Consider the following 12,145-nt stretch of genomic DNA (forward strand, 5'->3'; position numbering starts at 1 on the left):
TAAGCTTTGTTTCTTTGTTTTAAGCTATCAATTATTATGACACTAAATCACAAATGATAATGATAATAATAATTAATAGTTCTTACCTAATTCGCAAGTTCCTTTGATCAGAGTTTGTGGAAAAGGACATTTACACTGGAATCCGATTTCATTGGCTAGGACTGTGCAAACTTGTCCAGGTGAACATGTATCATCAGTACAAAGGCTTTCATCAATTTTTATCACTATAAACTAACTAATTAAATACAATCAGGCTACATATTAAATATTGCATGTTACATATTACATATAACATGTTACATGTAACCTATTACACACATACTACATATAACATATTAATTTTAAACGACGTTTAATACAATCTTATGCAATATAGAAAATAGCAATGTATAAGCAATGTTAATAAGGCAATTCAACTAATAAACTACTTTAAATATTATAACATGAATTATACAAAAAAGTAATTAAGATTAATAGCACGGGACTCGGGTTTCTTCGCCCAAAAGGATGAAATGTCTATAAGTTCGATGAGTAGAAAAGCATTTGTTATTCAGTATTATCATCTCTTTCTCGTTTTTTGTGCTGAAAGTTTTTAATATTAAGAAGAGAAGCTATTATACCACAAATCGATGCGTTTAACAATACTTTATATAATTGAAGATTTTATATAATATATATAATTATTGCAGAAACAAATTTTCTATAATTATTAAATATTGCTTTTTACATATAACATGTTACATGTAACATATTACAAACATACTACATATAACATATTAATTTTAAACGACGTTTAATACAATCTTATGCAATATAGAAAATAGCAATGTATAAGCAATGTTAATAAGGCAATTCAACTAATAAACTACCTTAAATATTCTACATAATAAATATAATTATTGCAGAAACAAATTTTCTACCCTACTCAAAAAGTGGCGGAAAGAAACTCTCTTTCGAACCCTAAGAAAATTGACAGTTTTTCCGGTGCTTTGTATTTTCATACAAGTTTCAAAATAATATGTGAATAACACCAGACGCAATAAGGTGTCCCTATAATATAAATAGAATTAAAGCACCATTTTTGGTAAGCAGTGAGTGGAAGACTTCCTGGTCAAATGATTAGGAAAGAAAGATGCTCTCTTCGCTGAAATATTCTAAAATTTCGTTTATTTTTCAAAAATTTCCCAGCAAGATTTATCATATTTGGCATTGGTAAAAAAAACAGTTTACATCAAGAGAGGTAATATAAGATGAAACCTATATATCTTACCTTTATATGAAATGAAGCTAGAAGTCTTAATTGAAACGTCTATTCCTGGTACGGTCAATTCTAAAATTAAATCCAATACTGAAAAGTCACTAAGCGTCAAGGAGACTTTAGCTTCAACTCCTCCAGTACTGCTTTCAATTAAGGAAATCACTTGACAAACGCTAACATCTAGGCGACTGATGCTGAATATAAGTTGATCCTTCAAGACAGTGTTAAACTGAAAGAACAAGACTCACACATAGTATATATATATATATAATATATATATATATATATATATATATATATATATATATATATATATATATATATATATATATATATATATATATATATATATATATATATATATATATATATATATATATATATATATATATATATATATATATATATATATATATATATATATATATACAATTCAAAAACTCGAAGACTTAGCATTTTAATAATCTCAACAAGTTTCAAAGTTCTATACCTCTTACACTTTAATTTACAAAAATCAACAATTCAGAATCTACATACTTCTAGCAATACAATTTTTTTGTCAATTTCAGCATTTTACGACTTAAAATTTTTGTCGCTCCACCATTCAATGACTTTATATCTTAAAAAACACAACTTTATGTTAATTTAAGAATTCTAATACTTCTAATTTTTACAATTCGGAACTTCAAAGTTTTCAGTGTTCAAAAATCTCAACAAATGTCAAGCTTTAGTATCTTAATAATTTGGATTGTAAGGATTGACTACCCCTAGCATTCAATTCTTTCATGAAACTTACTAAACTTCGAAATAATTATAATTCTCAAATATTTTATATTTTGAAAACTTCAACTTTAGAAAAAAACACATCAAATTCCACAGATTCACAAAGTTTCCTTATTAAACTATGGTGTGTTTTCGTTTTATAATTTCTAATTAGCCTGACATGCTTGTTCCTGAGACTAAAATTATAAGTTGCCATTTTTTATAGTTGTTCTCGGTTTGGTTAATGGTTTAAAGTTGCCGATGACGACTATCTTGGATTGGTTTGGTTGGGTTAAGTTTGTTTTTTATTTGTGTCAATTCATATCCAGATTTATCTATGTTCAGACATATCCATAATCTTGATCTTTGTTGCCTTTGCTTCTTATGAGGAAGTGTCTCTGTTTAAATTCCTTTGGTAATTTTTCAAATCCAGATTTACCGGAGTTCAGACATATGTTGAATCTTGATCTACGTTGACTTAGCTGCTTGAGAGGAAGTGTTTCTTTTAAATTTCTATGATTATTATGGTATCTTATATGGTATATTATGGAATCATTCCTTTTTCCCGCTCATTACAAAAAACTACTGCATTAGTTTACAGATTTAATCAACAAGCCAAATTTAAACTGATAGAGTTAGCTGGAGAGAAAAATTTGAGATAGAACAAAATAATTACCCATGTTGTAATTTTTTCAATAAGCAGTAGGGATTCTAAAGAGTTGATAGTCACAAAGGAATCTGACCACTCAACACCACTGAGCTCCAACTGGTACACTTTTGTTGAGACTAGTTCTTGTTCTAGAATGGAAATACATCCCTTCGGCGATGGAACCATTGGAAACTGGCATCTACAGCTAAAAAAGCCCAAAGACAAATCCTTATTGCAAGTGGCACCAAGAAGAAGACACTGAGCAGCATTTTCATCTTTGGAACAAGGATCTATGGCTGCAGCCTTTATATCTAAAACAAAAAAAAATTACTTCGATTACGGAATAAGTAACTTTATTCAACTTTTAAAGAAAAGAAAAATAGCCTTTAATGTTGTTTTTAGTGACTAAAAACGACTATTTAATTGTATTATTTAACATTTAAATTCAAATAGCCATCCATTTTTTTTGCAAATAGTAACAGTATAATCGAAAAAAAAACCAATTTCATCGTAGTTACATTAGAATTTGGCAATGCTTATTGTTATTTGACCACATCTTTATTCTATGGAAATTTATCTTCTAAGTAAAAACAAACTCACACTGAAGAGTCGCATGAATGCAGAGGAAAAATCTGCAGTGATTAAGTATTGTGGTTACTTGAATTTATATCTTTAAAATTTCTAAATATTTTTTCAAAAGCTTAATTTTAGATCACTGTCGCTAGCACTGTTTTTTTTTAGAGCCCGTAGACCCAAAAGGGAATGGATATATTCTATTCTTACAAACCCCAACAATTTGCACTGTTTTTCCTATCATCTGAAACCCCGTCTAATAACACAAAAACTCTATCTATCAGTATAAACTATCCTTGAGCAATGAAATCTACTTTCACAATACTAAAATTTCGTGCTGCCCTGAAGGAACAAAACCTAAAAGAACAGATCTCTACCCCAAGTTTATTTGTAGTAACCTCAACAAAAGGTAATCAAAAAAATTACTTCGTGTTATTTGACAGAAAAACGTAAAGTTAATAATAACAATTCAGAAAATAATATTCATAAAAAAATTCAGGTGAATAACCTTCAGATAAAACATATTATTGGTAGTTATTTTGGAGTGAGCTGACTATTTACTTGTATTTTTATTGTTCGTGAGTCCAAGGGCTTCTACCTTGCCCAAAATTTAAATTTGTTTTGTATATCATTCACAAATCTTGCCCATTTAGTAAGAGAACTGACAATATCTAGCCAATATCCATCCTCAACACAGAGTCCCCTTCCTCTAAAGACAATTGTTTCTGTAGACTATCTTCCTTTGGAAAAATCTTTCTAGTGTAAAATTTGGCTTACAAAGGGAAACAAAGACAAATAATAATAATGAAGAAAACAAGGAATTCAACAATGTTCTACCGATATATAAAAATAGAGATAAAATATATATAAATGGTACGAAAAATACTCAAAAATAAATTAAAAATCTAGTTTTATGCATTTCTTTTTCTATATTCAAAATAATTAATAATCAACTATGAAAATTTTCATTATTATAAGAAATCTTCTTGTTTCTTCAACCAGAAATATTTTTATTTCCTCTTAAAATTATTGTTAGTTCTTTTTGCTGAGTAGACTAGGTTTTAATCTGTCTTACGAATCTAGGATTATATAACGAATCTAGAACCCCGTACTCTCTTAAATGTAATAATTTTTTTGAACAGAAAACATAATTGTAAAGAAATCATAAGCCCTCCTTCATAAAAAGTAATTTTTCTTGTAGAGAAAAAGTAATAGTCTTACCAATGCATCCTCCGATGTACGGTAGAAAACCTGTAGGACAACTACACTCGAAATATCCAGGCTGATTAATGCATGAGGCAGGTTCTGCTCCACAAGCATTTGACTCTTCACTTTTGTCAATATCTAAACAAACTCCCTCAATAGCAGCAAATCTATAATAAAAAATAAAATAGAATATTAAACAAAAATTTTTTAAATAAATTTCGAAATAACATTTAGATTACGCTGATGGCTTTAATATTGAAGAAAAATATTTTTTATGATTTTTACATTGAATATTACTTAGACTTGGCATTAAGAAAATTAACACAGGAAAAAAGACTACAGTTTGCCCTTTCAGGGAAACCGACTAAACTCTGTTTATAACAGAACAATGCAAATAATTTTTTTCCCCGGTTGAAGCATGCCAATTCTAGGTATGTACAGATTAAATTAAACACCTAGTTTTATCAACTGAAAGTAAGGAGCAAAATTAAAACTTAAACAGAACAGAAAACTATATTACGTATATTTAGGGGTTCACCCCCTCGCCAATACGTCGCTTTTTACACTTAAGTTCAAATTTTGTTCAAATTCTTTAAGGATGACTCCTGAATCACAAAGACCGTTTAATTAGAATAAATTGCTCTTTTCAAAGTACTAAGACAACTTTAGCATAATGAGCCAGGTATTGTTGAAGGGGTGAAGCCCCTTACATAAATAATAATTGTTTTTTGTTTTAAGTTTTTATGTTGCTCCTTACTCTCTGTTGGAAAAACTGTGGCATCTCTGCGCTAATGCATTTCAAATTAATAAGAAACCTGATTCCCGCGCTAAAACAATTCATCGCTAAGATGTTTCTTGGAGAATTGTTTTTATGGCCTTTGGCTATTAATATCCTTTGGAGTTCGACCAAAAGAGTTGTTTCCGAGGCAATGACATTAATGACTTGTATATATTCCTGGAGAATCGTTTCTATGCGACAATTTTTTAAAGTCTGACAGATGATGTCATTGGTTGATTGACATGTCAAGAAAGGGGAAATTAAGATGTTGTTTCTAAGGGGAATTATTGATTCACGATATGTGAATTGAGGTCGACAGCACAGGTGTTTGACATTCGCTGAGAGCGTGCACTTACAACATCAAATAAATCGACCTTGGAAAAAGAGGTCATTGACCGATTACGCAATCATTCTCCCTAGGGATTCCATGCCCTTATTTGGGGTTAAAAAAAAGTTATAGGTGGCAGCAGGGGTGAGTCCTTGGAGATATTAGGGCATCTCTACTAAAGTTTTTCAGTTGAAAGCTTGTTTTTTTTTTTATTTAATTTCTGGCGTTTTTTTTTAAATAATGCTGGGAAATTCTGCGCCCCCTTCATAGTAATTTCCCTTCCCCCACGAATACTTCCTCCATTGAAATATCCTCCCACGCAACCCCCATCCCCCCACTACTAGAAAAAATCCCCCCTGAAAACATCTGTATACTTCCCAAAAACCAATACTATATACAAACATTGGGCAAAGTTCATAACTTGCAGCCCTTCCCCCGGGGACTCTGGGGGAGTAAGTCATCCTCTAAGACGTAGTTATTATATTTTTTGACTATGCTGAACAAAATGCCTATCTCAAAATTTTTATCGGGTGACTTTGAGAAAAAAATGAGTATGGGAGGGGGCCTAGTTGCCCGCCATTTTTTTTCACTTAAAAAGGGCACTAGAACTTTCAATTTTCGTTAGAATGAGCCCTCCTGCGATATTCTAGGATTGTTAGGTCGATACGATCACCCCTGGAAAAAAAAACAAATAAACACGCATCCGTGATCTTTCTTCTGGCAAAAAATACAAAACTCCACATTTTTGCAGAAAGGAGCTTGTAACCTCTACAGTAGGGTTCTCTGATACACTAGATCTGACGGTGTGGTTTTTATTAAGGTTCTATGACTTTTAAGGGATGTTTCCCCCTTTTTTGGAAAATAAGGCAAATTTTCTCTGGCGCGTAACTTTTTATGGGTAAGACTAAACTTTTATATTTGAAATCAGCATAAAAATCTGATTCTTTTGATGTATATATTGGTATCAAACTTCCGTTTTTTAGAGTTTCGGTTACTATTGAGCCGGGTCACTGCTTACTTAGAGTTCGTTACCTCGAACTGTTTGATACATGCTTAGAAGTATAGGGGGCTTTAAGGCCCTAGCCCCAACTCCTGACCCCACTGGAATCTTGGGATTCTTCCTTTATATTATTATATTTTCCTTCTGATTCTGTTCATTTTTGGCACTTTTGAGGAGCTTATTTAATCCCCTTGTTATGCCTCTACTCGCCTTAATAAAGAAGAAAGAATGAATAGAATTATCTAAACAAAATTATTTTGAATTATTCTCCTTTCTAATTGACTACCATAAAAAATCTTTTCTCATTTTTGTTCCTGTAATTTGGATTATGCTACTGCAATTTTACTGTAAAAAGTACTAATTCTATAAAAAAAAGGTTTTCTAATGCTAATATTTACTATCAGCTAGGTAAAAACTACATAAAGAAATAATTTTTTTTCAATAATGTATTTCTTAGAATGAAAAGAAAACACAGACGATTTGGGATATCTATTTCAACTTAACAGGGTATAGCATCTCGCTCATTTATGCAAACCAATTCAACTTGCACATTTTACTAGTTTATGTAACCCATAATATTTTAGGATGGCTATATCTCGGCACTGATGATTTACCTGGTAATGCGGGTCTATATGATATGATTGAAGCACTTCGTTGGGTGCAGAAACATATAAGGGCCTTTGGAGGTGACCCCAATTCCGTTACTATATTTGGTGAGAGTGCAGGTGGAGCTTCTGTTGGTCTACTTATGCTTTGTGAACCTGCCCGGGGTAAGACTTTGTTTTTATGCATAGCTAGCTTTATCTTCACGTTTCAATTCCCTGAAATATTTTCTTTTGGACGCAAAACTTACAATCTCGCTGTTAAAAGTGATTAAAATAACTCAAAAATACTCACCTTTGCTTGTATAAACGTATATAGTAAATATAGTAGAGTACATATCATGCATAGTGTAAGTACATAGTAGGCTAGGGCCAGTCCTAGTTCAAAGTTTAACATATTTCGATTCTCAGGAACATTTTGCCTTCCATTCAGAGTTAATTGCTTAAACCTTATTGCTTAAAGTTATTCAATTTTGGTAAAGTTCAATCCCTTTCCCAGTATTGAAGGTTCTTACATTCTTTGTGTCTCCTAATACCTAATAAGCGTGCTCGATAAGTATATTGTATAGATTAGAGCTGAGCAGAAAAAAGAGTAGCTTGGTTAACTATTAATATTTTTGGGAGACCAAAAAGAGAAGTCAGTCAGTAATTTTAGTTCCTATAAAGCACAGTTCTCTTCTATTTTAAGTAAAAATAAACATTAAATTTTTACCTTATATGTCTCAGATACTTTCATATACTGCTTCATTTCAGAATTACTGTCTCTTATCTTATTATCAGTCAAAACGGCTAAGCCTTAGTATATAAGAAAAGGCTCCTAGGACCTCAAGTCTTTTTAGGGGGGGGGGGGTTCAAAGCCTTGCTTCCATAACTCCAATCGTCAAGTTAGATGCTCCAAAGTTTATTTGTTTTTTTATTAGAAATACGTTAGAGGTAAATGAAATATCCTAGAAAGAATTGCTTTGACGTAAACGTAAACGTCACGCAAGTCGATACCATGGTTAAGTCTACAGTAAAACAATGCGCGAAAATCCGAATAATTTGTGGGCTTGACTCCCAATAACCTTAATTCTTGTAGTATTTGCCTTTTACTTTTACTTTTCTTCAATATTAGTAGTAGTAATTAAGTAGGAATAAATCTAGATACACACATTAAAACATTAATAAAGGAAACATATTCCCAAAAATCACGATAGACAAAAAGGGAAAAAAAGAAACCTTTAAAGAAAAAGAAGCAGTAAAAGAAATAATCCGAAGTTAACATTAGTAATGAAGAAAAAATCCTGGAAAAACCATAACGTTTTGTTTTTGATTGAGTTTCAGTTTGTCTCTCGATGAATTTGTGTACAACTAGTTTTAAATCATTTTTGTATCATATATATTAGTAGTTTCAAATGAGCATGGTGAAATATATTATATCGAGATGTTCTGTATATAGAAATTATATTTTAGGGCTCTTCCATCGAGTAATCGGTCACAGTGGTTCAGCCATGGTCCCCTGGGCTACAGACGAGGATCCTATACCAAAAACTATTCGTATAGCTGAGATTGCTGGATGTCCTATTGATAATGAAATTGCAATGGTTCAGTGCCTTAAAACCATGGATCAGCATGCTCTCTCAAAAGCACGAAATCGTCAAGAAGTAGGGTTGCTTAAGATTTTTTTTTTGTATTAATTAAAAAAAAATCAACAAAATAAGTTTTAAAAAAACATTAAAGGACTTCATTAAACCAAAATGAAAAAAATAGAATCAAATAATCTACCAGAAATACAACTACCACAAATCAGTATCAATAAATAAATGAAACCCAATACAAACAGAGATTAAAATAAATAAGAGTCAAAATCAAAACGAGCGGAAATTAATAAGAGTAGGGTTCTAAAACCCAAGCTTTCTAAAAGCGGGAATATAATTGTACTTTACTGAAAAAAAATCAAATGAACTTACTGAAAAAAATCTGCATTGTCAGATTAATATATATATGCTGATATTTATTCCATAAAATCTCAATTGATTTTTGATTTCTTAAAGTTAGAGAAGTGAAAACACTCAAAAGATTTTTTTTCAGTAAAGTGCAAATTATATTCTGGATTTTAAAAACCTTGGGGTTTAGAACCCTATTCATATTAATTTCTGCTCGTCTTGAGTTTGACTCTTATTTATTTTAATTTCTGTTTGTTTTGAGTTTAATTTATTTGTTTATACTGATTTGTGGTAGTTGTATTCTTGGTAGATTATTTGATTCTATTTTTGTTCATTTTGGTTAATGGAGTTCTTCACTTTTTTTAAAAACTTATTTTATTGAATTTTTTTTTTAATTAATTTCTGTTCGTTTTATATTGACATAGTCTTTTTCAGGGAGAAAGACTGAGCCTCTTCTAAAGTTAAACAACCATCCCTTCCATAAAAACCTTAAATACCCACTGGGCATAGCTTACAACCCTTGCCCCAAATTTCTGGGGACTGTTTCAACCCCAAAGGCCTTGTTATATGATATCTAGACCATTTTGAACAGTAGGCTATCTCAAAATTTCTATTAGATACATTTCGGGACAATACGAAGTGTGTGTGTGTGGGGGGGGGGGTAGCTGCCCTCCGATCACTTTGACTGTTAAAAAGAACTCTAGAGTGTCTGATTACCAATCCAATGAGCCCCCTTCGAAACTTATATGACTATGCTTTCTATAAAAACCTTATATATCCCCAGGGCATAACGTACAACCCTCACCATGAGGGCTGGGGGTTTATTATCCTCAAAGACATAATTTGCAGACCGTTTTGATACGCTAAAAAATTATCTTATACGCTAAATCTAAAAATTTTGATTGGAAGTGTTTGGGGAAATTGTGGGTGTGGGGGGGCATTTGTCTTTTGATCACTTTTTACTAATAAAAAATGCACCATTCTTCACAATTTCCAATCTAATGACGCCTTTTTGAAGCTTCTACGACAAAACTTTCCATAAAAACTTCATATACCCCAAGGGTAAAACTTACGATCCTTGTCCTGAGGGCTATGGGGACAAACTGTCATCCTCAAAGACAAAATTTACAGACCTTTCAACTACATTGAACAAGATGGCCATATCAAAATGTGGATCGGAATTATTTGGTATAATCATGGGCTGGGGGAGAGGATTTTCCCTCCGAATACTTTCGACTATTAAAAACGGCAATAACCCTTTCAATTTTTAATCGAATGAGCCTTTTTTGAAATTTTTACGACAACGCTTACTATACAAAACATTATATGTCCTCGGGGGATAACTTACAACCTTAGCCCTGAGGGCTCTGGGGGTTGTCATCCTCGAAGACCTAATTTCCAGAACTTTCAACTACGTTCAACATAATGACTATCTCAAAATTTTGATTGGATGTGTTTGGGGAAATGGTGGGTGTCAGAGGGGGTTTATTTACACTCCAATAACTTTAGACTGCTAAAAAGGGCACTAGCCCTTTTAATTTCCAATAGAATGAGCCCCTTTTGAAGTTTGTGCGACAACGCTATAAATACTAAGCCCCCAGGGCATAACTTACAACCTTTGCCCTGGGGGATCTGGGCTTTTATTTTTCCACAAATACATAATTTCCAGAACTTTCAAATTCAAATTCACTTTATTTTCTCCTTAATATTCTTGTTAACAAGAAAAATAACAGTATAAGTCAATCAATGTAAAAACACTTCCAAAATTAAATTATTCAAACTTGATTTATCTAAAATTTTTCCGTGTCACCATTGTAGTGTTTTACGAAATATCAACCAAATTACTTCAGGTAGTGCTCGGATGAGTGAATCGGCGGTAGTTCCAGCTTTTCTGCGTTTTTCGTTATTTCTCTGAGCCTCGTAGAATGTTGAGTTTGGCGCGCCTCAAAATCCGGAAGTAGATCACGGTGTGTTTCAGAGTTGAGGATTTTTCGTCCAAAGTCCATGACCAGTGTGTGCCTTTTCTGTTTGAGGGACTCCAACTTCAAAACTTTGAGGCTCATCTCATAGTCAACGTAACTACTCCCCAGTATTATTTTTCAGGCCCTTATCCGCAATCCTTCAATTTTGTCGCTTTGATCTATGGTCAGTGCGCTGTGCCACACTGGGCAGGCATATTCAGTGAGCAGTCCAAAGTAGCATTTGTAGCATACAACCATGATCTCAGTTTTCATCCCAAAGCGGCGAAGGTAGGCAAAAGATCTTAGGAGGAAGGCGGTCTTCGAGACGATTGACTATACGTTGGTGTTCCATTTCAAATTGGCATCTAGGTGGACACCCAGGATCTTCACCGTTTTACAGCCTTCGCCCACCGCATGGCGGGTCTGGAACTGGCCGTTTAAGGAAATTAACCCTAAATAGGACTGTTTTTTCCTGGCTGAGTGTAAGTTTCACTTGGTTTGCTTCATCCTCGATTTTTCGCATTACTGTTAGGATTGGGTCTGGCTGTATGCTCTGTGACAGAAGTCTGAGGAGGAGGGTGGAGAGATCGTCAGTGAATTTGTAGCGTTTCATAATTTCGCGCAAAAGTTTGTTGATCCCAATAAGGAAGGCTAAAGGGCCTAACTTCGACCCTTGTGCTGCACCGCAGGTCAGCTCCCTGATGTTTGACGTTTCGCCATTGGGAAGTTGTACTTTCTGTTTGCGGTTCGTCAGGAAACTGCCAACCATTCGCAAGACAATTTGTCTTGCTCCAAGGTAAGTTGCCTCGTCGATAACAACTGAGTGGTCGAGTAAGTCGAACGCTTTCACGAAGTCCGCGATGATGCAGTCAATATAAGCACCGTCAATCTCCAAATGCTCTAGGATGTCTGTGATGAGGCGGATCAGGTAATGCACAGTACTATGACCTGGACGAAAGCCGTACTGCCGAGGATCAAGATTTTCACTAATATCTTCGAAAAGCCATTTGAAGACAATTCCTTCCAGGACTTTTGAGAAAATCGATGTCTTTGAGATGGGTCTTAAGTCATTTGCAGATTCGACGGATGATTTTCTTTTTTTT

The 12,145-nt window shown here is 33.2% G+C and overlaps 2 protein-coding genes across 2 annotated transcripts; one reads left to right on the top strand and one right to left on the bottom strand.

Moving 5' to 3' along the window:
• Positions 1–448: 448 nt before the first annotated feature.
• On the bottom strand, positions 449–4,758 carry LOC148938889 (uncharacterized). Its single transcript, XM_089107467.1, has 5 exons — positions 4,688–4,758; positions 4,464–4,615; positions 2,697–2,980; positions 1,271–1,487; positions 449–516 (listed from the first exon to the last, which is right to left on the bottom strand). Exons 1-5 carry the CDS (start codon positions 4,756–4,758, stop codon positions 449–451), a joined length of 792 nt encoding a protein of 263 aa, XP_088963593.1.
• Positions 4,759–4,866: 108 nt separating this feature from the next.
• On the top strand, positions 4,867–11,220 carry LOC148938890 (bile salt-activated lipase-like). Its single transcript, XM_089107468.1, has 4 exons — positions 4,867–4,879; positions 7,115–7,324; positions 8,609–8,799; positions 11,185–11,220. Exons 1-4 carry the CDS (start codon positions 4,867–4,869, stop codon positions 11,218–11,220), a joined length of 450 nt encoding a protein of 149 aa, XP_088963594.1.
• The last annotated feature ends 925 nt before the right edge of the window (positions 11,221–12,145 follow it).

Source organism: Artemia sp. Qi Xiang Cuo, unplaced genomic scaffold (genome assembly GCF_049724085.1).
Source record: "Artemia sp. Qi Xiang Cuo unplaced genomic scaffold, ASM4972408v1 HiC_scaffold_58, whole genome shotgun sequence".
Lineage (NCBI taxonomy): Eukaryota > Metazoa > Arthropoda > Branchiopoda > Anostraca > Artemiidae > Artemia > Artemia sp. Qi Xiang Cuo.